We start from the raw sequence: 27,507 nt of genomic DNA on the forward strand, positions 1-27,507 counted from the left end.
GCATGTGGCAGAAGCTGTGGTGACACTGGTCAGTCCCTAGGTGAAAGAGCTGGGTTGTGACATGAACAAATAGCTGCCTCATTTGCACAGACTAAGGTGAGGACAGCAAGTGTGAAAAATCAGCTCACTTTTTTCCACGGGTGCAGGGGATTGTGTATTATTGAAGCATCTGGTGGCGATGGTGGTCCCCTGAATGCATCCCCCCACCAATGTTCCCTCTAATCTTTCCCATCCATGTGTGGATTTTTTCCATTCATGTGTGGAATACATTTTATGTGCATCACCAGTAGAAACAAAACAACTAGATCTGGGTGCTCTGCTAATCAGCTGGGCAGCACTGGAATCTCTCCAGAACAGCTGCGCAACTGCCCATCTTACAGAGACCACTGCCCCCCATGACCCCAGCCCTACCCCCACCTGGGGCAGACATAATGTCCCCTCCCCTACAGTCATGCTGGCCCCAGTGCATTCTGGGACTTCTGCTACCTCCAGCCCATTGCAACCAGGCCTATGGACATGCCTGGCCCCTGGGCGGTGCACTGTGGGCTGGCCCTAGCAAGGGACTAGAATCTAGATGGGAATGTCTTGTGCAGCCATGTGGCACGTGATGTCATAGCAGCAGGGGTCAAGTGGTTTAGTCCTTGCTGCCCAGACCACCCCTCTTGTGAGAATAGGTCAGTCCTTTCAGCCCAGATTCCTCTCCTGGGGGAATGATACATTTCTGTCTGAACTCCCCTCCCATTCTCTGAGGAATGGTACTTTTCCTTTATCTCTCTCCCCCTCTCCCCTCCACCAGTGGTAAACTCCTGTCTGTTTAGACCCCCCCTTCTCCGGGAGTGGTGCCGTCCTGCCAACCCGTTTGTCTTTTTCTCCCCCTTCTCTAGAGTGGTACAGTCCAGGAACACTTGCGCTCTACCTACCGTGCTAATGCCGCCACCCCGACCTACGTCACTTCTCATTGGCTATTCCTCAGGAAGTGGGTACAAGCCACTCCCCGATAGGCCGGCTGCCCCGCGCGGGGGCGGGAGGAGCAGCTCGCGGGGTGCTTGGCCCCCGGGGCGCGTTCGGTTGCGCTGCGGGAGGGTTTGGTGCGCTCGGGCGGCAGGAAAATGGCGCTGACACAGGGGACCAAGCGGAAAGTCTGTTACTACTATGACGGTGAGAGCCCCGGGCCGGGCCCCGCGGGGAGACACGGGGATGGGGGGCGCTGTGGGGGGAGGGGCGAGGATGGGGGCGCTGTGGGGGGAGGGGCGAGGATGGGGGCGCTGTGGGGGGAGGGGCTCGTGGGGGAGGGGTGGGGATGGGGAGCGCTGTGGGGGGAGGGGTGGGGATGGGGGGCTCTGGGGAAGGGCTCGTGGGGGGAGGGGCGAGGATGGGGGCGCTGGGGAAGGGCTCGTGGGGGAAGGGGCGAGGATGGGGGGTGCTGGGGAAGGGCTCGTGGGGGGAGGGGCGGGGATGGGGGGTGCTGGGGAAGGGCTCGTGGGGGGAGGGGCAAGGATGGGGGTGCTGGGGAAGGGCTCGTGGGGGGAGGGGCGGGGATGGGGGGCGCTGGGGAAGGGCTTGTGGGGGGAGGGGCGGGGATGGGGGGCGCTGGGGAAGGGCTTGTGAGGGGAGGGGTGAGGATGGGGGGCTTTGGGGAAAGGCTTGAAGAGGGAAGGGTTAGATGGGGGGGTGCTGGGGAGGGGCATTGGGGAAGGGCCAGGAGAGAGGTTAGGGATGAAGAGGGTGCTGAGGAAGGGTCTAGAGGGGTGAGGATGGGTGCATACTGGGGAAGGATCTGGGGTTCTGGGGAAGGGTAAAGAGGGAGTGTTGGGAAAGGGCCTACAGTGAGGGGAAGATGAGGCAAGGAGGGGTGCTGGGGCAGGGCCTGGGATGGGGGCAAGGAAGAGGAAAGGAGGGTGTGGGAGAAGGCTCACCAGGGGGTGAGGATGAGATGCTGAAGTGCCCTAGGCTGCTGGAGAAGGGTCTGTGGGGAGGTGTTAAGATACTTTTGAATACTTTCGGATCTATACTGGTAATATCAGTCAGCACAGTTGCTTTTTTTTTAGTTGGTGAGATTCTGTGGCCAGGGTTATTGTGTAGGCATTAGGTATGGCGGGCAGTGTTTTGTGTGTGTGTTCATTCCATGACATTTCCCCAAAAGTTGGGTGTTACCCTGGTTGGAATTTGGCCAGGGCAACAGGGCTAATTCAGTGGGAGAATTGGCAATTGCTTCCTCTTATTGTGGGGCTAGGAGGTATTTGTAGCGATCATTCAGGCATCTTAGTATGGTTTATTTAAGTGTTCTGCTCCATCAAATATATATCGGGGCTTTTATTTCTTCAATACAGTACTTGCAACATTAGGCCCTGGTTCCAAAATGAGATCCACTCCTGCCTGGGCACAATGCCCTACTGATTTCAGTGGAGTGCTAGATGGGGGTCAGCCCTGGCAAAACTTGTTGCTGTCTTTGGTTCGGCCAGTTACCATTATACCACAAGTCTGACTTCTCTTGTCACCAACAGCTGATCTGTGCGCTTGAGGCATGTTAGACATAAAATCAAAATATTTGTGACCCACATTAATGCCCCAAGGTTAAACTTTGTGCATCCTTCAGGGTTCCTGGAAATACAGGTTTCTGGTGGTGATATTTGTGGGAATGCTGTACCTGTCTGAGTGATTGTCAGATGGTGAATGAAAGCTCTGTCTGGGGTTCTCATTGCCCCTTCAGATGCACAATATTTGCACATGTATTCACACACAGGTGATGAACTAGGGTTTTGTCATCATGGACACAAAGGTGACATTTGTGTTGGTTTTTATTCATTTTGGTTTTTACACCATGATGATAACATGGCCTTAGTTACAGCATTGTAAAATACAACGTGGTGATGAGGCATTTGTAATTTTATCACAAGGTAGTGAGGGAAAGTGAGTGTTATAGCTCCTCACCACCTGCTCATGCTTAACCTAACAATAAAACTGTGGTGCTTGGTTTCCACCTGTTTGGTTCAGCAGGATAGGTAATGCTTGGAGGTCAGTAAATATAAAGACTAGCATGCTGGTAGAGTACAGTTTGTAATAGCGTTTTAGGGGATGTCTACGTAGTGTTTAAAAAAAAAAAAGTCTCTTGACTTAGGTTGTTTGGATTAAAATAGCAGTGAAGACCTGGCAACTCAGGTTAATAGCTCAAGTCCAGCTCCAGACTCTCTGTAGACTTTAACTTGAGCCCATAACACAATATAAAAGCAGAGTTGCTATGTCTTGACTGCTATTTTAACCCGGGGCATGACAAGTAACCCAAATTAAGAACACACCTTTTCTGCAGTGTAGACATGCTCTTAGAGGACACCGAATTCCCACTGCTTATGAAAAGAAATGGTAAATAACTTGGTTTAGCAAAATAGACTTCAAGATAGACTGGCCAGTTCAAACCACTTGTAAGTTGCACGTGACCAAGTTGCAAGTTTCCTGGACTGTTATTAATGTGGTGTTTAAATATTGCTCTCTACCATATGTTCCCTAGCTAGTCCCTAAAGTAACATAGGACTCCTTGTTATTTTAGCATCTTCCAAGTCTTTTGGGACTTGTTAATGCTTGGAATTAACCTAATTCTCAGTGTTGGTACCACTGCATCAGCATTAAGTTCTATTGTAGACAAGGAAGGCCGCGGTCTCCCCCAGTTTCAAGCAGATTAAAACTGCACCAATGCAAATTGTGATTTTTCTCTGTCTACACAAGGAGAAATGTAGCGAAGGCTTCAGTCTTTGCAGGGGCAGTGAAAATTACTCCTGAATGTTGAGATCCATGATGAAACATTATATACTCCCAACTGAGTCACTGCTAGGCCAGATTGCCTCTCTTACTACTTAGGGTGGTTTGGGGTTGTGAAACTACTTGACTCTTATTTTTTGTCATTGTTGAGTGTGAATCACCTATAGGATAGGCCTGGATGCACAGGAAAGCACTGATATACAAAATCTTATTTTATGATCCCAATTATTTTAGTTCATCTTCACAGTGCATTGCAGGCATTAACTGTGTTCGCGCCATGTGCACCGGTGAGATAGGAAACAGGAAGCATTGCCATTTTACAGATAACGAAGGTGAGGCAGATCTCTAAGGCTATGTCTACACTCACGGCTTCTTGCGCAAGAACATCTTGCGCAAGGGTTCTTGTGCAAGAAGACTTCCACACTGCCATGTGTGAGCTGTGCTTTTGCGCAAGAGCGCCCATGGCAGTGTGGACACTCTTTTGCGCAAGAAAGCTCTGATGGCCATTTTAGCCCTAGGGCTTTCTTGCGCAAGAAATCCCTGCCGAGCGTCCACACTGCCCTCTTGCGCAAGAGGGCTTACACCTGTTATAAAAGAGCGTAGCTCTTGCGCAAGAAGCCCTCTCTTACCACGCCGTACTGTAGATTTCCTTGCGTAAGAGCGGGCGGGCAGTGTGGACGCTCTGCGGATTCTTGCGCAAGAACGTCCATACTTGCGTAAGAAGCCGCAAGTGTAGACATAGCCTAAGTGATTTGCCTGAGGCTCTTAGGCGGCTGAAGAAATTGAGAGTTCCTGCCTCCAGTCCAGTGCTGAGGCTACACAGCAGAGTTTCTCAAGGAGACTTGTATCTTCATTAGCACAAGATCACCCTAGAGAAGATTTCTAATATTGGGAGATGATGCCATTAAAGGACAACTACAATAAACTTCCGATAATCCGGCACCTTTAGGACCCAGGAGGTGCCGGATTATCAGATATGCCGGACTATCAGAAGGAGGGGCTATGAGGGGTCTGGAGTGGGGTGGGAGGGGATGCCACCCCAGACCCTTCATAGCCCCCCCTCACGATAGTCTGGCTCTACCCCAGGCGTCCCTGATTCAGCCGCTGCTGGTCAGTTTCAGCAGCAGCTGAATCGGGGATGCCTGCAATAGAGCAGCTGGGGTGCTGCCGGGTTGGTCCCGCAGCGCCGAGGGGTGGTGCTGCAGCGCCGAGGGGTGGCGCTACAGCACCAACCCGGCAGCACCCCAGCTGCTCTTGGGGACACCTGGGGCAGAGCAGCTGGAGTGCTGCCGGGTTGGTCCTGCAGCGCCAAAGGACGGCGCTGCCGGACCAACCCGGCAGGACCCCAGCTGCTCTGCCCCAGGGATCCCCAATTTAGCTGCTGCTGAAACAGATCAGCGGCTGATTCCAGGAAGCCCGGGGCAGAGCTGCTCTGCCCCGGGCTTCCTGGAATCAGCCGCTGATCTGTTTCAGCAGCGGCTGACTTGGGGACCCCTGGGGCAGAGCAGCTGGGGTCCTGCCGGGTTGGTCCGGCAGCGCCGAGGGGCGGCGCTACGGGACCAACCGGGCAGTTCTGCCCCAGGCATCTGGATTCAGCCTGCTGGTGAAACTGACGCTGCTGGTCAGTTTCAGTAGCAGCTGAATCCTGATGCCTGGGGCAAAGCAGCTGGGGTGCTGCTGGGTTGGTCCCGTAGCTCCGCCCCTCGGCGCTGCGGGACCAACCCGGCAGCACCCCAGCTGCTCTTCCCCAGGGGTCCCCGAGTCAGCCGCTGCTGAAACAGATCAGCAGCTGATTCCAGGAAGCCCCGGGCAGAGCAGCTCTGCCCAGGGCTTCCTGGAATCAGCCGCTGATCTGTTTCAGCAGCAGCTAAATCGGGGATCTCTGGGGCAGAGCAGCTGGGGTCCTGCCGGGTTGGTCCTGCAGCGCCGTCCTTTGGTACTGCGGGACCAACCCGGCAGCACCCCAGCTGCTCTGCTCCCGGCTTCCCCGATTCAGCTGCTGGTCAGTTTCAGCAGCAGCTGAATGGGGGAAGCCTGTTTGGCTGCCCCAGCGCTTCCGGGTTCCTGATGATGCCGGACCATCAGGAGTCCTGGAGCATTGGATGCCGGACTAATGGAGTTTTACTGTACATGTATTGCCTGTTCATGCTGCTCTTGGCCCTACAGAAGCTACAGCTTTTTCATTTTATGTTTTGTATGCAGTGGGATCTTTCCATGCATGGTACAACCTTGATTCATCATGCCTCAATCCCCAGCATCTGTTAACTGCACTGAAAACTTCCTTGGTTTTCCAAGACATCCACTTATTCAGTCTCCCATGAAACTGTGGTAGCGTTGGTCTGAACTTGGAGAAGAGGTGCTTGGGCTGGGGGGCATGACATGCATACATGGGCGGGGGGGAGGGGCGGGCGGGCAGGTAGAATTGCCAGGTCTCTGGGCAAGGAGGGGAGCCGTGGCTCTGTGCTTCCTGAAGAGGAGGGGCTTGCGACAGCCAGCCCTTCAGCTCTTCCTCGACTGTGCTTCCCAGAGTGGTGGTGATTTAAAAAGCCCAGTGCTCCAGCCACTGTCGCAGAGACAGCTGGGAGTCCCAGGCCTTTTTGAATTGCTGGGGTAACAGTCTCCTCTACCTCCTGTCAGTGGGCCTGAGCACCCCAGATTACTCCAGAGCAGAGAAAATGACAAAAATAAAAAACACGTGGCTTCTGTCATCTTCAGTGTCAGTGACGCTGCTCAGAGGACAAGCTGTTCCTTTCCACTATAACCAAATGCTTATCACTCTAGGGGATGTTGGAAACTACTATTATGGCCAGGGCCATCCAATGAAACCCCATAGGATCCGAATGACCCACAACCTCCTGCTGAATTACGGCCTCTACAGAAAAATGGAGATATATGTAAGTATAGGACCCGGCATAGCGAGAAGTAGGAAGTTTGTATGGAAGCGCTTGATCTGTCTCCCTGAATGTCACTGTATTGCAATGGTAAAGGGTCGTTCTGCAGACCCTTGTGAGTTTTATTGGGGACTTATGGAGAAGCAATATGGAGGAAAAACAGCTGGGAAATATTTTCAGAGAACAGGTGAGGGCAGGGTGAAGGTAATTCAAAGAAACTGATGTTGCATTTAAGAGTTCCACTGATCTTGTGTTCAGCAGGGTGTGTCTTTGCTTCCAAAGTTCAAGTAATCTATATAGAAAATGGGAAACATTTTTCTTCCTATACCATGACTCCCTATGCCGGGGTCTGCAACCTATGGCTCTCGAGCCAAATGTAATTCAGTGTGGAACCAAATCTGGCTCTTTTGCCATTCCCAAAATCCATGCAACTTTTTAAATTAAAATGAAAAAAATTAATTCAAAAATTAAAAAATGCGTGATTCCTCATGTCAATGTGGTCTTTTTTTTTTGTCTATTTCACCCTTACCCAGAGGTGAAAGTGAGGCAGTGAGCCCTGGTAAGAACCAGCTGCACTGTGGCAAGAGCCAGCTGGGAGTCTCTGCTCATTTAAAGGGCTGGCTGAGGGTGCTCCGTATGGGATGTGTGCACGCTCCCAACTGGAATAGAGAGAGGGGTTAGTGGCAGCAGATGCCTCCATCTGGCTGGGGTGGCCTGGCTCCAGCCCCCATCTGACTGCTGTGGTCTGTTCTCAGCTGCCGTGCTCCTTGGGCAGATCCCGTGGCCTGATTCTGGCGGCCCTGTGACTGCTGCAATAGCCCGGCTGCAGTGGCCCAACTTGGGCTCCGGCCGCAGCAGCCTGGCCAGTAAAGCCCCAATTGGGGCCCAGCCCCCATCTGGCTTCAGGAGGGGCTGGCGGTGACTGCGCTCCTGCTGCAGCACCACAGGTAGCAGGGGAGGCCACGATCTGGCTGCGGCAATCCTGGTCTGGACCCTCGTCCAGCTACTTCTGTCTGGGTGCAGCAGCCCAGCCTGGGCCAGGTAAGGTAATCTGGCCCCAGGGTCCCCCCATATACTCTGCCCTGCTGCCTGCACCTCCCACACGCCTCAGCCCCCTGCATGCCACTCCTGCTTCTGTGGGTGCAGTTTGTGGATGTCTGGGTGCAGAAGTCCCAATAAATAAAGTCTGTGAGGACAATGTTCCATTGATGCTGTTATTAGTCATCATGTCAATTATCAATAATATTAAGTTGCATATTTTCAGTCATGCAAATGGGCACTCTTTTACTGGCTTTTTGTAGACCACTTGTTCTGAATTTTGATGAAGTTTGGCTCTTTGGTTTGAAAAGGTTGCTGACCCCTGCCCTATACCATGGTATGTCTAGGCATGTAATAAAAAGCCCCAGTTTCCCATTGTAATATTCCTCTTTGCCTCAGGACTTATTATTGCTTTAATAGCACTGGCATTAGCTGCTGCTATTCTTGAGCATAAATTTGGGATTGGAAGCAGGCACTCGAGAGGGGGAGGAATATATGTCACCTAACCCTTTTGTTCTCTCTTTGTAGCGCCCCCACAAGGCAAATGCAGAAGAAATGACCAAGTATCATAGTGATGACTACATTAAATTTCTGAGATCTATTCGCCCTGATAACATGTCTGAGTACAGCAAGCAGATGCAGAGATGTAAGTTATGCCTATGACATTGCAGCTTTAAACCTGAATAGCTGTAGTTCTGGGAACCCTGGTTACATCTTAGAGCTGATGGTCAAAAGAGTAGGGAGACTCTTATGAAATTTATCTCTTTAATTTTCAAATTCACCTAACAAATTAGATTTATTTTTTGGCCAGACTTCATCACTTTTCCTCCAGTGTGTTTCTGTCCCTTGACTTGCTCTTTAATGTTCTTTCCTAGATTATAAACAGAACTGTGTGGATGTACCAGTGCTCCTGGTATTCTGCTTAAGCAACTACTAACATAAGGTTCAGGTGTTGTAAAAACAGTGACATTCTGGGGACCAACTTTAACAGATACTGGAAGGATGAGTTCTTATGAAGCAGAAGTACTGTTGTCCACAGTGTTGTAGATATGCAGAGAGTAGGGTTGTTAACTAACAATTAATTTACTAGTTGAGTAGACAATGGAATTTCCATCAACTAGTCGATAGGCATTTCTGCATTCCTCTTTTGAAATGTACAAGAGCCCGCTGGGACTCTTGTATGTTTCAAAGGGGAATGTGGAAATCCCTGTGAAGCCCAGAGACAGCGGGAAGTCCCACTGACTCCGGGCTTCTTGTGGATGCCAGCTTTGAAATGTACAAGAGTCCCCAGCAGAGGCTCTTGTGCATTTCAAAGTGGAAGCACCAGCATGGCGCCTGGGATCAGTGGGGGATTCAGAGTCCCTCGCTGACCCCATAGCAGCGCTGCCACTTTGAAATGCCATGCGGAACCTGGGGTCAGGCTTATTATTACTTTAATAGCACTGGGCTCCACATGGCAGTGCCCCTTTGAAACGCCACCTCTTCCTTTCTCCCCCTTCCCCCCTTTGCTGCCTCTATATGATAGGCAGCAAGGAGGGGAATTGACTAGTCGACTGACTATCTAAAAAGCATTTGCTCGTCGGATAGTCGACTAGTCCTTAACATCTTTAGCAGAGGGCAGGTGCTTTGGACTGACTGTTTACCTGCTGATCTTTATCTTTAGAATATGCAGATTTGTGTAATATTTGCATAATCTAGAAACACCAGTGTCACTATTTCCTATTGTAATAGAAGATATGTTGTTGGTAACTGTCTTCCTTGTAGGGGCACTTCTAGAGATCTATGGAATTCATATCCTTACTGGTAAAAAAAACAAAAAAAAAAAAACTGTGACGTTTGTTTGTTTGTGTTCGGTCAGCATTAAGAAATCTGGATTCTTAAATTCTGGTTTCACAATTCGTTCTATTCTAAGATTTAGACCCTGCAAGCCCTGAATTCAAATGGACTTCAGTTGAAGTTCTGTGTACTGAGAGCTTTCAGGACTAGACCCTCAGTGTTGAAAGTGCTGTTTGTTTCAGTTCTGATGTCATACCTGATGGGCAACTTCATCTGTTGTGTGATGTTGGAATAAATGATCTAATAGTCCTTTCTGGCCTTAAAAATCTATAAGGATAGTCTTTCTCCATGTGAAATTTTTTTGTGCAGCTTTCATGTTCTGGAATGTAAAACACTTTTTCAGACGATCTGCTACTCTGTGTTTACATTTTTCAACAAGTAATAGATAATGAACTATAGTTTCTTGCTGATTTGGACAAATAAAGTTGCTAAGAGTTGATTAAAATCAGTATTGGTTTGTGTGTGCTCTCTTCATTCCTGAAATCTGCAGAATTGTTGGCCCATGGAGATTTATTTTTATGAAGTGTATATGTAATCCTCTGTTCGCGCTCTTGAAAGAGTTATGGTCGAGAGGGGGAATTATATGCACTTTGAAACTGTGAACCAAAATGTACATGGTGTTTAGGCACCTAAGTGTAACATCTAGCCGAATGAGTAATCTGTACCATGAGTAATGTGTACCAAAGTACTTCCTGTGGTAAATAATATGCCTTAATGTACTGAAATATGTATTTACACAAACCTAACTGCTTACTGCTGAGAGTGGAATGGCTCATAAACACCCACACTGATCTCCCCCTAGTCAGCTCAGCATATTCTATACTATACTTCCAAGGAAAAGGTTTTCTTTAAGGAAATTAAATGTGAAAATTGTTCAGTACGTAGGTAGGTGAGACAAAAGCCAGGCCTTTCACAATTCTGCCTAATATCCCCTCCTTAACATGGCTTGCAAAATATATCACCACCACCTAGCCAGGGGGCTATTTTTATGAGCCAAAAATAGAGATTGCAGATGGAGGTGATGGGGTACCACCATTCAAGTACAAAGACAGTGCCTGGTGAGGAGACTAGTCTTCTTTCTGTTCTTTGCTGTTGAAAAAGGTGTGAAAGCTGGGATTTCCACAGGAGTGCTATCATGGGGACTCTTACCTAGTGAGTAGTCACTGGGCTGGGACACCTGAGTTCTATTCTTGACTCTGCCACGGGTTTGCTGGGCGACTTTGGGCAAGTCGCTTTGTCGTGCTGTGCCTCAGTTTCCCCCATCTATACAATGCAATTAATGATACTGACCCCCTCTGTGTAATGCTCTGAGGTCCGTTGAGGAAAAGTGCCAAATAAGAACTAGGTAGCAATATTACTAGTGGATATCTCAAATATGAAACTCCTGACCCGCTTTAGCTATTAGAGAATGAACTGTTTCTCTTCCCCATCCAGAACCACACATTGCTGGCTTGATGTCCTGTCTGCTTTGAAAGACTTGGTAGTAAGAGGTCTAAGATTATGCTGCTGCCAGAAGGGCTAGAATTTTAACTTTGTTATAATGGGAAGTTAAGTCTGCAGAAACTGAAGACAGTCGTCCCCACTTGCTAGGAATAGCTTCCCCCACATCTCTGATGAGTGAACAATTCAACTCCTGCTACTTGCCACACAGTTGTACAGACTGGAATATTTCATTGTGACTCCTGATTTGTAGCATCCATAAGAAATGACACTGAGGAGTCCTGTGGCATCTTATAGACTAACAGATTTATTGGAGCATAAGCTTTCGTGAGCAAAGATCCACTTCGTCAGATGCATGTTGAAGTGCGTCTTTGCCCACGAAAGCTTATGCTCCAATAAAACAGTTAGTCTATAATGTGTCACAGGACTTTTCGTTGTTCTGGCAGATTCAGACTAACACGGCTACCCCTCTGATACTTGTCACCATAAGAAATGAGTTCTATTTAAATCCGGAGGTGACTTAAACTTGCTTATTCAGCTGTAGCCTCCAAACATCATTTTTCTCTAGTCTTTTTGGAAGTGAAAAAGTGAATGAAGGCACCATTTCTCATGCTGGAAAGATTCAAGCTAGACTAGTCCTGCATCTACGTACAAAGGGAAAAGTTCAGTTCAACATTCTTAGAACACACAGATTTTTGTAAAACAGGCCCACTGAAACTTTAAAAAAATCATGTAAACATTTCTAATAGGAACAGTTCTTTGGGATGAATGGTTTCCCTGCAGTGTTTCCAACCCAAATATGCTACAGGATTGAGAATCTTTTTACATGTACCAAGATCTGGTATTTGCAAAGTAAATGAACAGCATACTTCATGAGAATTGAACGGAATTTTTGAAATGCTTAGTCTCAATCTAAGATGATGTTAGCAACATGGTGAAGGAAACCTGTTTACAATGTGTGTTGTTTGTTTTACTTGGTGAGGTGTTTTTTATTTAAAGATCTCGCTTTCTAACACAATTATGTGACAGTTGGGTTTCATTTATTGTTCCACTAGGTGGTGCAACTCTAATGAAGATCCACAGTGCAAGCGAAATGCTATTATTCTTTAATAGTCTCTTCTCAAAGTGCAGCTGCAGTAATGCACTTACAGCGTCTCTCTGTACCAACAGAAAGCTTTTCAGTCTTAAGTGCAGATTTTGTCTTTTCATGTGAGCTGTCACAGTAATGGCAGTGGGATGAGCAAAGATTAAAGGGGACAAAGATGCAATGAAGGCTTCAGTGAAGGGGGGACTGTCTACTTGTCAGTTGAACATTTTAATTAGTGTGTATATGTGTAAGTTACATATGTGATACTAAAATATTTGCTCTGAGTCTATGTCCTTAAGTCAGATTTACAGCATAAGTTTTGCTTCTTGTGTGCACACTTGGCCTACTAATACTTTATTTCTCTTTTTTTCAAGTCAATGTTGGGGAAGATTGCCCAGTGTTTGATGGGCTGTTTGAGTTTTGTCAGCTGTCTGCAGGAGGTTCTGTTGGTAAGCACAAGAATTGTATGTTCTTCCTCTATGTCCATAATGTGTCTGTCAGAAAAGAAACATGATGTTGGAGTCATTGCTAGATTCCTTAAAATAATTGGGCTCACATGTTGTGATTGGTCGGTGGCTGAGAATGCTTTGTGTAAGGCGGGGGTGGGCAATAATTTTTAAAAGGGGCCCACTTCATAAATTTCTGAAGTGGCCCCGGGCTGCCCATGAAGGGGCGCCCTTGGTGGTTTGGGGGGGAACACTTTGTACGCTCGATTGGCAAAGCTGGATCCACAGGCTTGGCAAGCCGCCCCGTGGAAGCCCCTTTGCCCACCTTGAAGTCCAAAGATCACTTCAGTGGTAATGTTGAGGAATTTTTCTGTATGGAATGAAAGCATCATGATTTATTTCAGTAACACTAGCTCTCTTTGTTGCTGAAACCTTGGTTAATTTAAAGATATCTTGCTTTTTGTTATTGTTGTAAAATTTGCTCCATCTCTGGGTAACCACAGCCTGGGAGCAGGTGTTTTGTTTTACCACGAAATATCCACTTGTCTGTGAGAAGAAAGAAAAAAACAAAAGCAGAAAGATTCCAATAGATTTTAAGTTATGGCATCCGTATTAATGAATTTTTGCTACAGAGTAATGCAGCATTTGGAGACTTTTGCTGGGAATATACTTAAAAGCTTTGCTGCTTACTACAGACTGTTAGCTTTATTTTCTGAAATAAAAAGTCTGAGGACACTCAAACGTCTAAAAGATAACCCTATGCCTGTTCAACTGACAGACCCATCTAAAGTAGCTATTCCGATCTCTTGTCAGGCTCTGATCCTGCAAAAGGATTAATCTGTCCTGACCCTTAGTCCCATTCAAAGTTACAGTGAAGTCATTGGAACTGTGTGCAGCCTGTGGTGTTGGTGGGAGATCCCTTTGCCTAGTTATCTGTACAGAAGACAAAACAAAGCTGCTAATTGTGCATGCATGTGAGAGAAAACTGTCCATGAAAGGTTTTCTCTTTAGGCCACTGATAAATAGAACTAAACTGTACTTTAACTGTGACTCAAGCCAGCAAGAGCTAGAGAGCTGCAGGCCCCTGGTTTCAAACCAGGCTCCCCAGTTCTGAGCCACATGTGTGAAATGGGACAAAACAATTTCAAAAATAGAGGTTTGCTCTGAGAAGCAAGAAGACCCCTTCCTGCACCTCTACATTAGACTGATCTCTCGTCTACAGAGAGAGAGCCATAATGTCACCCTTTTGTTATACCCACACAAGCATATGGAATGATACCTCATGGGGTCATGTATGCTGCTTCTGTGTTCTCCAGAGCTTGTCCAAGCTCCATTCTGTCTTTCCTTGCTAACGTTCTGCCGTTCTTCTCTCTGCAGCCAGCGCTGTGAAGCTGAACAAGCAACAGACAGATATTGCTGTGAATTGGGCAGGAGGCCTTCACCACGCTAAGAAATCGGAGGCTTCTGGCTTCTGTTACGTCAACGACATTGTCTTGGCCATCTTGGAGCTCCTAAAGTACGCCCAGTACTACTTATCCCTTTTGTTTGTCTGTTCTGCTGCATTTTCTTTAAGACCGTACCACTTTCTTGCCAAGGTGTTCCTTTCTGTTAGCTAACTAGGAGGGCTTAATCAGACCTCTTTTTGCTGCAATGCTCCCTCTCTTCAGCAGGGCTTGCTTCACTTGCAATATGATGCAGTAGGTGAAAGGCCTGGAACACTGTGGGATCTCTCTTAAGTGCTTCTTCCTTCGCACAAAAAATTGGCACGCCTGTAATTTGTGTCCTGATGGTTACCATCCTGACGACTTCGTGGCATGAGGCAGCTCTAGCTAGAAGGCTTGGAGATAAAATGTGCAGTTCACTGGTTGAGCCTTGAAAGTGCCTTCAGAGATCAGTTGCCGCAGCGTTATCACTGAGGAAATCAGAGTGGCTTCTGTTCTGCTGTCAGCCAGGCCATGGCATGTGTCGGTGCTCCACATCTGTTTTCTTTGGTGGCTTCAGAGAGAGACAGCAAGTTGGTAACTGTACAGCCTGGGGATTAGCACCAAGTTCTTTGCTGTCCCTCCCATTTCCTTTGCTGGTGAAGGCAGTTTCCACTCTGAAGAAATGCAGCATTTTGACTCCCTTTTAATCCTAGGTACCACCAGAGGGTGCTGTATATTGACATTGATATCCATCATGGCGATGGCGTGGAGGAAGCCTTTTACACCACAGACCGTGTCATGACCGCGTCCTTTCATAAGTATGGAGAATACTTCCCAGGAACAGGGGATCTGCGGGTGAGAATGGGGGAGGCGTAGCAAAAACGTCCTCTGGAATTTGATTTTTTCCATTCATTCGCTGTCCAGCTAATTTCACCAAAACCCTGTTTCTCTGTTCACTGGTTAGATGGACTCTCTCAATACGTCCGTCTTTGTTAATGGGAAATGTGTGTGACAATTAAGTTTGTTCTTGGAGTGGGTGCTTTTTCTCTGTGGTCACCTGTCTGTTATACAGTAACAATGCCCAGACATCAAATGTCTCGACAGCCTCGTGCTGTGCTTAATGGTCAGAGAAGGGACCCTGAACATTGCATCTTGGTGTGCCATATTTAATCTGGTAAGTTATGCAGAGCTGGCCAGGCTAGGCCTTGATTCCCCCACAAGGAGCACCTCAGGCTGTGGAATTAGGACTGGTGATTCGGCGGGTGGCATTCTTCCTTCTGAGTTGGTGCAGAGCCTCACAGCCCACGCGGGGACATTGTGATCTGGAGGTGCTTGCTGTCTTTCAAATGACCCTGCTGTGGCCCTTTTTGCTTGTGGTTCTTGACAGTGCCACAACATCCTCACCTCTTGAGAAGAGCTATGTTAAGCCTAGGGTCATGATCAGATTCCTGCTAGAGTCATGGCATTCTCCTGACCTAAATTCCCCCTTGAGTTGTAGTTGTGTGTAGGACAGGCAGTGACAATACTAAATTACGGGGTGGTGTGTTCTCGCAGCTGCCTGCCGCGTTTGATCCCTGAGGCAGCCATGCTACTGCAATGAGGGAAATGATTCTTTGTCAAGTGCTTTGGTGTGGCAGTGGGTTGTGGAGAGAGAGAATATTTAATGTAAAAAATATCAAAACTAGACTCCTGTAAGGTTCATCCAGCTGTCAATACTGCGGGCTCCACCTGGCATCCGCCTCCAGCCTGATTCACATTCTGCTCTGCCAACGGTCACAAGTCTGGCACTTGAATCTTGGAGCCTGTTTTCTTACTACAGGAGAGGGTAAAAATCTGTCTGTTCCGCAGCACTGCTGGATCTGCACTGCATACCGGTTTTGCTAGCAAATGTGCAGCTGAGAACTCACAGGCTCAGAGAGTGTATGTGTTAGCAGGATGCTGTCAGTCCTGGGATTGAGTTTTCCAGGACAAGCAGCATAGTAGTCTCAGTAGAGCATCCTTGCTTCTGAAACCTGTTTCCTCTGAGACTGCTGTTGGCTTGTAACTAGGACCCAACACAGGGCCCACCTCTTCAGACTTTTTAATGTGCCTTGCTGAGAGCGTCAAGTTACCTTTGAACTTGTGACTCCAATTTGACCCAGTTGAACAGTTGACTAGATGCTCGGACTAGGACCATCATGTCAGTAGAATTGCAAAGTGCAGTGTTTTACTCTATCCTGACTATAACCTCACAGTACCCTCCATTTGCTATGTAACGTCTAAATCAGGGCTACTCCGCACACAGCCCACATGCAGCCCACAGCCTCTTTGTGGCCCGCAGTGTAGTTTGGGTTTACCTGGGGCTCAACACACGGCCCACAGGTGGGGTCCTTTGAACATGGCCTCCACTGGGAAAATGCTCCAACAGTGAGGCATCTCCCAGGCGGGGTGAGCATTGAAAGACGCAAGCAGACGCGCTGGCTGGAACAGACAGGTTCAGGGTATCGGTGTTTCTAGCCCACGGGGAGGAGGCGCCGGGAGCACTGGGGCATTGTGGGAAGTGCTGGCTGCTTAGCCTTGTGGGCAGAGCCTGAGGGGTGCTGACTGGCTCACACTTGCCCCATTTGGGTCCAGTGCTGCAACTAAGACTTAATCTTTGTACTCATGCCCGTCAGTGTGAAAGAAGCTATTTGCATATATATTTGCATGTCAGTGCAACAACACTTCAGTTGTGGCCCTCTGAATGTGCTGTGAGTATCATTGTGGCCCCTGGGGTTTCCAAAGTTGAGTAACCCTGGTCTCTAAATTGATCAGTTGAATGCAAAGGCCAAATGTACCACTTACCCCACGGCTCATCCTCTGAAGCCGCTGGCATCCTGCCTGCTTATGCCATTTGTCCCCAAGTGCCTTGGCTTAGTTTCTGATAGACCTGGTAGAATTCCAGACTTTCTAAGTTGGCGTATAGTATGTATGTTGGTGTTTGGTCTCTGGTGACCTGTGGTTTTTCTTGTCTCTCACCTAGGATATTGGTGCAGGTAAAGGCAAGTATTATGCTGTCAACTATCCTCTCCGGGACGGAATTGACGATGAGTCCTACGAGGCAATATTTAAGCCGGTGAGTCTGTTCCTCTGAGTGAGCCTCTCTGGGATTCTGCTTTGCCTTTTTCTAGCGACACTTTGATGAGGGAGGATGCAATTTTGTGCTATAAGATTCCCTAGTGTTTATTCCTGCTTGACAGTTACAGCCAGTCACTTGTAGACTTTTATCTGTAAGAAGCTTCAGTGTCACTGGGAGTGGGGGGAGGCGGCAGCCACTGAAGCGTGAGGGAATATCTCCATGTCGGCCGCTGACACTAATTTCATTGTGTTGCTGTGACCTTGTCCCGGGGGAGCATGTAACGACGGATTTCTTGTCCAGGTCATATCTAAAGTGATGGAGACGTTCCAGCCCAGTGCAGTTGCCTTGCAGTGTGGATCAGATTCCCTGTCGGGGGACAGGCTGGGGTGTTTCAATCTCACCATCAAAGGTAAGAGGACAGTGCTTCTAGCAAAGCAGTCCAACCAGGACTGTGGTCTTAAGTCTAAAATATACTATATGTGGTGGCATTTGACTGGTGTGATCAGTGTTGAAAAGCTTACTGTCCGGTCATCCAGAGAGGCTATGAACCTCGTCCCATTCCCTGTGCTGCAGGTCATGCCAAGTGTGTGGAGTTCGTAAAGAGTTTCAACTTGCCCATGCTGATGCTAGGAGGGGGTGGCTACACAATCCGCAACGTGGCTAGATGCTGGACTTACGAGACTGCTGTGGCTTTGGACACAGAAATTCCAAATGGTAAGACTATTATGGTAGCGTTGGACACCAATCCTGAATGATACCGTCCTAGAGCTTGGGGGAAATTAAATTGCTCAGAGTAGGTGTAGGAGACCTGTGAAGCAGACAGAGGGTATGTCTAGACTACACTTCTCTGTCCACAGAGAGATGTAGATTAGGCACACTGAAATTGCAAATGCAAGTGGGATTTAAATATCCCGTGCCTCCTTAGCATAAACATGGCCGCCGCTTTTTTCCGAAACGGAGCTTTTTCAAAAAAAGGCAGTCTAGACGTGATCTTTTGAAAATACAGCCCTTTTTCGAAAGATCCTGTAAACCTCATTTTATGGGGGATAAGGGATCTTTCGAAAAAGGGTTGTATTTTCAAAAGATCGCATCTAGACTGCTGTTTTTTTCCCTAAAAAGCTCCATTTCGGAAAAGGCGGTGGCCATGTTTATGCTAATGAGGTGCGGGATATTTAAATCCCGGCTGCATTAACAATTTCAACGTGCTTGATTTGCATCCGTTGACAGAGGGATATAGTCTAGACTAGTGGTCTCCAACCTTTTTACACCCAAGATCACTTTTTAAATGACAGACCCAGCCAAGATCTACCGCCCCGCCCCTTCCTTGAAGCCCCGCCCTCTCTATTCTCCTCCTCTCCATCACTTGATATCCCCAATCCTTATACTGCTACTTTAAAAAAAAAAAAAAAAATTCCCACCATTCCTCGCAGCTATTCACCTGTGCTGTTGCTTGGTGAATAGCTGCTCCTTAAATGAGGAAATCTAACGTAAATGTACTACGCAGGCGTGCAGTTCAGAGAGGGCTCAAGAGCTACTCTTAGAGCCTCCAAGATCTACCGGTAGATCGCGATCTACTGGTTGGTGACCACGGGCTAGATATAGCCTGAGACGCTTCACTAGCTGCCAACTTTTCTTGTATTAAGAGCTCTCTGAGCTGCTGCTGCACACGTGGTGTATTCTAGCCCTTAATGCTTCATGAGAAACCACTTTTCCCCTACAACACGGTGGCTACGTCTAGACTGGCATGATTTTCCGCAAATGCTTTTAACGGAAAAGTTTTCCATTAAAAGCATTTGCGGAAAAGAGCGTCTAGATTGGCACAGATGCTTTTCTGCAAAAGCACTTTTTGCGGAAAAGCGTCCGTGGCCAATCTAGACGCGGTTTTGTGCAAAAAAGCCCCGATCGCCATTTTCGCGATTGGGGCTTTTTTGCGCAAAACAAATCTGAGCTGTCTACACTGGCCCTTTTGCGCAAAAGGGACTTTTGCCCGAACGGGAGTAGCACAGTATTTCTGCAAGAAGCACTGATTTCAGACAGTAGGAAGTCAGTGCTCTTGCGGAAATTCAAGCGGCCAGTGTAGACAGCTGGCAAGTTTTTCCGCAAAAGCAGCTGCTTTTGTGGAAAAACTTGCCAGTCTAGACGCAGCCACAATGTTTTGTGTGTCCTGTCATCTCATTGTAACTAAAAGGCCTGTTGTGGGCACTCATGGGGGTTAAAGTAGTGACTAGTGTCTGGCCCCACTGTTTTCTGAGCATCCCATTTCAACCCAGGAGAGCGCCAGTCACCCCCGAAAGGAAATATTCTTCTTGAGCTTTAATCTGTTATGAGACTAATGTGACACTTGCTGTTTCGATAGCAGCCCAGGAACTAATCCAGGTTACTTTGTGTTCTGATCTTTGTGCAGAGCTTCCATATAATGACTATTTTGAATACTTTGGACCTGACTTTAAGCTCCACATCAGCCCTTCGAACATGACCAACCAGAACACCAATGAGTATCTTGAGAAGATTAAGTAAGTGGTGTGTGTTACCGCTAGCAAGCCTGGGGGCTTGTTTCTGTTCATCCTTTCTTGGGTTACCAGCGTGTGTGGGATTTCTGGTTTCTTTTTTGCTGATCGTAGGCAACGGCTGTTTGAGAATCTGCGCATGCTCCCTCATGCCCCTGGTGTCCAGATGCAGCCGATTCCTGAGGACGCTGTGCAGGAGGACAGTGGAGATGAAGATGAAGAGGACCCTGACAAACGCATTTCAAGTAGATGCCCAGCTGTGGGGATAGGTTACCTTGCCTGATTGCAGAGTAGGCTGCTGAGCCTTCGCTTGGGCTGCGTCTACACTGGCAGCTTCTTGCGCAAGAACTGTTTTGTGGAAGGGTTCTTGCACAAAAAGTCTTCCACAAGAGCGCGTCTATACTGGCATGTGCTTTTGCACAAGAGCGTCTATGGCAGTGTGGACGCGCTCTTGCGCAAGAAAGCTCTGATGGCCATTTTAGCCGTAGGGGTTTCTTGCACAAGAAATTGATGTTGCCGGTCTACACTGCCCTCTTGCACAAGAGCTCTTGCACAAGAGGGCTTATTCCTCGTGAGGAGAGGAATAATTCTTCCAGAAGAAGCACTGTTCTTGTGCAAGAAGCCGCCAGTTTAGATGTAGCCTCAGCGAACCAGTGCTGTTGCTAGATAACTTCTTAACGGAAGAATCCGGATATAATGTAGAGCTTGAACTATTGCCAGATCTGCCCATGGGGAAATGACCGAAAAAACCCTGAAAGTTGTACCTTCGGTTCATGCTGCCAGAAGACCAGCTCCTGCTGTTCTAGCAAAAGTTGCCCGTTAGCTGTGAAAACAGTCGCGTCTACCCAGGCTGTTTTATGCCCTTCGAGTCTGGGAGTCAGATTTTCTCAGTGTGAAGTTAGTTAACCTGTTTGTGCTGGCAGCTCTAGGCATCCTGCTGTAACCCTAATCCTTGGCACCTATAACTGTTACACTGAGAAATCTCCAGGAGGATTGTTGCCGCGCAGCTGTAAAGTTTCTTGGCGCGATAAGAGCATTCCGTATAGCCCCATTTACTGTCTTACGGACCCCTGGGGAAAAGACTCCCTTGTGACTGAGGTAACCTCTTCTCCTTTGCTCTCAGTGCGCTCTGCTGACAAGAGAATAGCCTGTGATGAAGAATTTTCGGATTCTGAAGATGAAGGGGAAGGTGGTCGCAAAAATGTTGCCAATTTTAAGAAGGCAAAGCGTGTGAAAACGGAAGAGGAGAAGGAGGAGGAGGAGAAGGAGAAGAAAGGTAGGTGTAAACCTGGAACTAGCAGTCCATTGGCCTGCTCCCTAGAGCCGGTCCTGTATACAGGGCTAAGTAATGTGAGGGATGAGTAAAGCTGTGGTTTTGTTGCAGGAGTTAACATTTCTGTGATTCCTCTTTTGGATTATTGACTGTTGTGTGGGAGATCATGTTTTGAATCCCTTTCAATGGGAACCTTCAGGGAGCTGCTAAATTTAAACCCGGATCGCATTGGGGATGTGAAAGGTTAACTAGTAACTTTAACAGCTGATACTTACTGGTTCCAGTTAACTGGTGGGGGCTGGAGCAGCTCCCTGTGGGCCCGGCTCAAGCAGCCGGTTGCACCGCAGGCGGGGGACGCTCCGACCAGGCAAGCCCTTAATTGGTTAGCCATTGTATTTAACCAGTTAACCTCCTGCACAATCTAGGGATGTAAAATCCCATTTATCGGTTGTTTAACAGAGAAACAACGTCCCCGAGACACCTGGGACTGAGCACAGTGCTTAATGTAATCTGGGAAGAGCGGGTTGGGGTTCTCAGTCTGGGAGAAGCTGTTTTGGCAAGACAGCGTTTAAAGTGCGACCTGAGACCACACAACCGTGGCAAGGTCTGTGGTCCTTTCTAACCGTCCTCGCCTTCTAAGCAGTGTCTGGTGTGCTCTCCACAAGAGCTCCAGTGGTTCTGAGGCTGGGGAAGAATCGTCTTTCCCACGACCAAAGACGACTCTACTCTCCGATTCTCGGTGAGGTAGCGTGGCAGGGTTCTTGCCCTGGAACCCCTTCTTCAGCCACAAATCACCAGGAGGCCCTCTCTTGTGCAGTCACCCTGCCAACTTCCCACCAGCTTTTGTTTACGGAGCTTGGTTTTCCCCAGCACCTCTCCTGGCTGGGAGACACACACTTAACCGCTCTCCCTGGCTCCTCCCCCTCCGCTTTCCCTCTGGCTGCCTTATCTAGCCCCTGGCTAATGAGGCCCACAGCTGCTTCCATTAGCCCTTCAGGCCTGGGCTTGCTCAGCTGGCTGTAAGTGGCCTTTTCAGCCAGGCTGTAGTGGCGGAGCTCTGGCTTAGCCAGCTGTCTGTCACAGTAGGTTTACCAGCATCCGCTCTGGTCTGGCAACGGGTAAATTCTGTCCTTGTGTCACTGTGACGGCGCGTTGGGGTCCCCCGTCTCCTGCACCCCGAAATGGCACAAACAGACTGCACCAGCCGGTGGACTAGAGGAAGTTTATTGCCTCTCCAGGATACAGCACAGCACAGATGTAATCTGGTCACAGAGCTGGGCTAGGATGCCTCAGGCCCCCTTGAGATGGGGGAGACTGGGCCCCTAAACTCCAGCCTCTTTCCCTAGGCTCTCCTCCATGCTCCCAGACAGTAACTAACTAAATTCCCTTCCAGCCCTGCCCCCCAGTCAGGGCAGCATTCCACCTTCCTTTGTTCCTCTCCATGGGGGGTGTCTGGCCACTGGTTCAACAAGTTTGGCACTACCTCTGCCTAGCGAGGTTTTCCCTGCTGGGTCTTGCTCCAGACAGCAGGGGTCACCACAGCCCAGCAAGTACCCCCACTACGTCACAGTCACCATCCCATCTAGTGCCACAAAGATGGGGAAATCAGTGCTCATTGCTTTGAGACTGCCCTCATTGCTCAGCTGCAACAGGCCTAATGATCATCCTTCAGCTAAAGCTTTAGTGTGAGGCTCTAGGTCAGGGGTGGGCAAAAGGGCCGCTGCGGGCCAGATCTGGCCCGTCAATTAGGGCCTGGGGGTGGGGGAGCGTACAAAGCCTCCTCCGGCCCTGCCAGGAGCATGTGGCACTTTGACACGCTGCTCGCAGGGTGGGCGCAGAGTGGAGAAGGCTTCACGCACTCCCCAGGCCCTAATTGGCCTAGGGCAGAGGGACATGAGAAGTCTCCTCCCATGCCAGGGGCATGGGCACCTTGGGGGGGCAAAGGCACTCCCTTACCCCCAGACCAAACATTGTCTGGGGGTGGGAAACCTGGAAGTACCTTGGCTCCGCCCCTTCCTGTGTGGCCCAGGGCCACTTCAAAAATTTCCGAAGTGGCCCCCGGCAAAAAATTATTACCCATCGCTGCTCTAGGTGTTTTGGGAATGGGAGACACACACATCCTTGGGGTTATAGGCTTCAGAATCCCAGTGCCTAACCACTTGCCCTAGCTACCTTTGCATTGGCTTGGCACGACGGGGTCCTCCGACATCGCTTTCATCCACAAGGCATTGGTGACCGTTATTTTCAAGCAGAGTGAGTAGAGTGCTGCCGATCAGTGGCTAATCTTTCTTGAACAAGCTGATGCAGCCTGGGACACTGACAGCTTTAACCTATTCCGAAGAGAACCAGGCATGGAACCAGCCTAGAATGATGTGACCCTTTAGCGGAGTCCTCCGAACAACTACATAAAGGCTCCAACCTGAGCAGATCCCTGAGATCTGCTTCGATGCAGCCAGTGTCCAGATTTGCAGAAATCCGTGTGTCTGCCGCCCAAAAGTATTCTGTGGCTGAGTTAGACCTGAGACAACAGCGGTCTGCCTGCTGTTCTCTTCTTTCTTATCTGGTTGCTGGGACGACTGCTGGAGTTACTGTACTGATTTATGATTCAGATTGGAGGACAACAGAGTACAGAGCTGCAGGGCGCCATGAGTGGCTCAGAACAGGTTGCTGCTGCAGACTGGCTTCAGGTGTAGCTTACCTGAAGGTTTCTGTGGTTTCCAAACTCTGTACCACACAGGCAGAGAAGCATAATCTGTCCCTCTCCTCTACTGTAACTTTGAAAGTGACTTTCTCACCGGTGTTTTCTAATGTCATCTGACCTCCCTCGCTGGTTTCTCATTCTGCCAGATGAGGCCGATGAATGGTTATTTCTCTGCCTCTTTGCTATTTGGGATTTTTTCTTTTCTAGATGAGAAAGAAGAGGAAAAAGCCAAAGAGGAGAAAGCAGAACCCAAAGGGTGAGACCTACTTCTGCCTTATGGATTTTCTCCTCCCTACCCTAGGATGCATTGTGACTTAGGTACCTGGGAGTTGCGCAGGCTGGTTTTCTAGGTGCTCTGTGCAGGTGACTCCTGAATTTCTCTTATCTGTAAATTGTAGAGACTGCCCAAAGCCCCCATTGGGTAAAGCATGTTGAGGTCCTTCGATGAAAGGTACTAGAGAAATGCTTAATATTTTGCAGTGTGTGTACAACGTCATGTGAGTAGTAGTGCATCTGTTAGGACAGGACCTAAGGGCAGGGGTAGAAGTAGACAGCAGGACTCCCTGGTGCAGGGCACACTGGTCCTGGTGCCCTTGAGGGGGAGGGAGAGCTCAGGTGGGGCTGGGGCAGACCAACTCTCCACCCCCTTCATGGCTGAAGCAGTGGAAGTCAGGAGCCCCAGGACTCTGGCATTGCTGGGCCCTGGGGCAGCTGCCCCTTTTGCTTCCTCCACTCTCCCTGGTTGGCAGCCAGTGTTTTTAACATGGGGGGCAAAAGGGACATCAAAGTGTTGCTGCAGCAGTGCTAGACCCGACTGGCAGGGCTGCCAACGGGAGCAAAAAGTTGGTTGTGTGAGAGCCAGTCTGGCGGCTGGTTCCTGTTGGTCCACTTTCACCTCTGCCGAAGGGTGCTATTTAGGGATGTGACGAGTTAACCGGTTGCCCGGTAAGCATGCTTGGTCATAATCTCATCCATCTTTGTCTGTTCTCTAACACACACTCTCCGCTCCTGGTTCTGCAGGGTAAAGGAAGAGACTAAATCGGCCTAAGATGACTGCAGCGGGACAGTACCTTTCAGTACATAGTTATATACGTTTTTGCTTCTCTGGTAGCCTCCCATTCCACAGGATTTATATTTTATATGTTTCTGTATATATTTCTATATAAATATATAAATGACTTAAGAACTGTAAATTATTCCTTGCTGCATTCCGCTGAGAACAGATGGAAGGATTCTGAGGAGTAGATGGACTCAGAATTAGCGGCAGGGAGGTTTCACTCTTGCCTTCCACTGCCTCTGGTGTGTTTTTAAAAAATCATTTTCCTCTCTCTGAAATAACAGCCCTTTGGAGAATGATACTGACTTTGTTTTTTTTAAGTAGAAATAGTATCTGACTTTCGGGTCAGGTGGAAATATGGCCATGAAACTTTGCGGAAGAACTTTGAGTTCCCAAAGTATGCCTGTGAGAGAAACTGCTCCTATGATCTTCAGTCCATTTACACCATAATCAGTAACTGCAAGCTGATGCCAGTTCTCAGGGTCAAATAATGCAGTTCTTGAATAAAGTTGGCTGTCTACCTGCAGTGGATTTGTGGAAGGAGTTGAAGCAGTTTGGAAGTAAATCTGTCAAGTTCCCTGGTGTATGAACCCAAGTGCCCTGCTGTAAAGTACAGATCTGGATAGCACAAAATGAAAACTGCCAGCTAGCTGATGTTTTATTTAAAACTTTCGCAAGTCGACCCTTTAAGTCAAGTTTGTGCGGCAGCATTATACATCTCATATGAGAGAGAAGGGCTCAGATATTTCTCTTCATATATTAAACCCCCCCAAATGGGGGGGGGGAAATATATTACTTCTCATTGTCCTCCTGCTTAGCTCTTCCTGCTTCCCCCCCCCCCCACTGTGATGACATAATATGCTTTGAATGCTGCCCCAGGTCCTAGCTTGAAACCACTACAGAAATCCCAAGCCCTCTAAAGACCAAATTGTCAACTGGGCTCTTTGCAATGTGACACTTGCTGAAAATTCTCATCCAATGTGAAGCACAAATGTTTTTAGATAGGCCCTTTCTCCTTGTTGTCCAGGCTGGTAACTGGGGGGAATCCGCTGAACCTGCCATTGTCTTTGTTGTGGGACAGCAGCACTCTCCAGCCGTCTCTTGAGAACAGAACTGGCCTTTACCTTGCATCCCACTCTCAGAACTGAGCATGGGATGAGCTTTCTGTGAAATGCTTCACTGAGTCCTGCTTTCACTTGCTGGTCATCTGTCTCAGGGGGATACCTCTCTCCACCAGAGTATCTGGACCTCCCACTCAGCCCTGCTGAGGATTTCAACTCCACTGTAATGCTGCTAACTTAACACAGGTTATTTTTAAATGTTTTATTTTTTTAAGTACACTTCTCCATCTCTAGTAGCTGACTGCAGCTCCTCCTGCTCTTATATGTTCATGTGAAGTGAGAGATCATTGTGTCTGGGGGGAAATATATTGTGATTTTTTTAAAAGATGCTTTTTATTTTGAAAATCTTTGTAATAAAAGGTACATTTCTACATTGGCGTGAATTGTTCCCTTTGTGGTCAGAGGACATGGGGGGGGGGTGTCTACTTGAATTGTGCTAATCACTAGAAAAACTTCACTGTCTGCAGCTGAAGCATTGCTATTCTGTACCCCATTGGTCCTATATTGAAGCCAATGCATCTATAGCACAACTGAAATCTGTGGTGCTCATGTAATTTAGTGAGCCTTGTATGGGCCTCTTCAGCTGTTCCTTTAATCAATAACTGGGTCTATTTGCAATGGGGTAAACCATGACTTCACCTGGCAAGGCTATTTCTTTTCCCTGCTCCCATGTAAGCAGCTCACAGCTGTTCTCATGCAGCAGTAGCCTCATGACTAGTGGAGTACACCTGGTTTTTTATTTCCCCTGGGGAAGGGACTAGGTCAAGTCCTTCTCATTGCTTAGAAATTGTTTTAGTCCTTCCTAAAGTTATTTTGAGTCTGCTACTTAATGAAGAGGTAGCTACTGCAGGTAGAATTGGAAGAGAGTGGAAAAATGGTCAGGCATAGGTGTAGTTCAACTGAAGTCTAGGAACACCTCAAAATCAAAGGGTTATTACACTTGACTTAGTTCTAGGATTCCTACTTGGTATTGTGTAATGTGCACAGTGAGACAAAGGTTCATGAACTAGTATTTCCCTAGTGGCAGCAACCTATTTCATCAGAAGCCTAGCGCTAATGGACCATAATTCTTTGGACTCCCTTTCATTTATTCCCTTATTTCCAAGGCAGGAGACAGTGACCACAACCCATATTGTGCTGTGAGCATTAGCATTCAAGTCTCCCTCTGATTCAGTAGATCTCAAAATGGCTGCCACAGCTATTCAGTCATGGTTAACCCTCTAGCACATCCTGTGTTCCATGTGTAAGAACAAGACATGATCTTCAAAATGAGCCCAGCTGGGAAGACACAGCTGCACCCTGTTTCTAGGGGCAAATGCCACCTTCACTTTAATTCTGCTAGACAAGATATGGATAAAATATCAGTGATATTTGCAATGCCAATTTCATCACCCAATCTTATTGCTGATCAAATGTTTAGAATATCCCCTCAGCCTGTGACAAGCTAGAAGCAGCAGCTTGTTTATAAGATCAGTCTAGTTTAGCCTCATAACCCTGATGTAGGGTGGAATATTCCACCCTAATGGGGTTATGGCCATACAGAGATGTTATAGCACACTCCAGCTCATTAGTGCTTACAGGCAGCAGTCCATCTTGAGAGTCCATAACTGTGCATTGCTGTCTTCCCCCCACTTGACAAATCTGACATTTAGAAATGTTTAGACCCTCCCTTCCCCCCCCCCCCATAAACTTTAGCCTGCATATAATTCTGCAAAGTGAACTTTTAAAAAGTTAAAAGGTGCATTATTGCTCTAGGTCCTTACAACAAAAGCCTGGCTTCTTATATATGAATGGAGGAGGCTTCACTTATGTTCAGCAGGCCCCACAGTGAGTTTG

General features: G+C 48.1%; 1 protein-coding gene across 2 annotated transcripts; it reads left to right on the plus strand.

The window, feature by feature from the left end:
- The first annotated feature begins 996 nt into the window (after positions 1–996).
- Positions 997–26,044, plus strand: HDAC1 (histone deacetylase 1). Of its 2 annotated transcripts, XM_075909039.1 has the most exons (15): positions 1,024–1,158; positions 5,956–6,109; positions 6,535–6,647; positions 8,211–8,328; positions 12,420–12,494; positions 13,869–14,007; positions 14,629–14,770; positions 16,917–17,009; positions 17,313–17,421; positions 17,586–17,726; positions 19,417–19,525; positions 19,634–19,764; positions 20,643–20,795; positions 23,701–23,749; positions 24,514–26,044. In XM_075909039.1, the coding sequence occupies exons 3-15, from the start codon at positions 6,573–6,575 to the stop codon at positions 24,539–24,541; spliced, it is 1,362 nt and encodes a 453-aa protein (XP_075765154.1). In that variant the 5' UTR covers positions 1,024–1,158; positions 5,956–6,109; positions 6,535–6,572; the 3' UTR covers positions 24,542–26,044. The 2 variants fall into 2 exon arrangements, with proteins under 2 accessions (XP_006117612.2, XP_075765154.1); XM_006117550.4 differs by lacking the exon at positions 5,956–6,109 and having other exon boundaries at positions 997–1,158.
- The last annotated feature ends 1,463 nt before the right edge of the window (positions 26,045–27,507 follow it).

The sequence above is a fragment of the Pelodiscus sinensis genome, chromosome 25 (genome assembly GCF_049634645.1).
Source record: "Pelodiscus sinensis isolate JC-2024 chromosome 25, ASM4963464v1, whole genome shotgun sequence".
Lineage (NCBI taxonomy): Eukaryota > Metazoa > Chordata > Testudines > Trionychidae > Pelodiscus > Pelodiscus sinensis.

Coding starts and splice junctions, on each gene's coding strand:
- HDAC1 (XM_006117550.4), top strand. CDS start 1,110: ATGGCGCTGACACAGGGGACCAAGCGGAAAGTCTGTTACTACTATGAC. Junction 19,526..19,633: donor GAGTATCTTGAGAAGATTAA/GTAAGTGGTGTG, acceptor TGCTGATCGTAG/GCAACGGCTGTTTGAGAATC. Junction 20,796..23,700: donor GGAGGAGAAGGAGAAGAAAG/GTAGGTGTAAAC, acceptor TTTCTTTTCTAG/ATGAGAAAGAAGAGGAAAAA.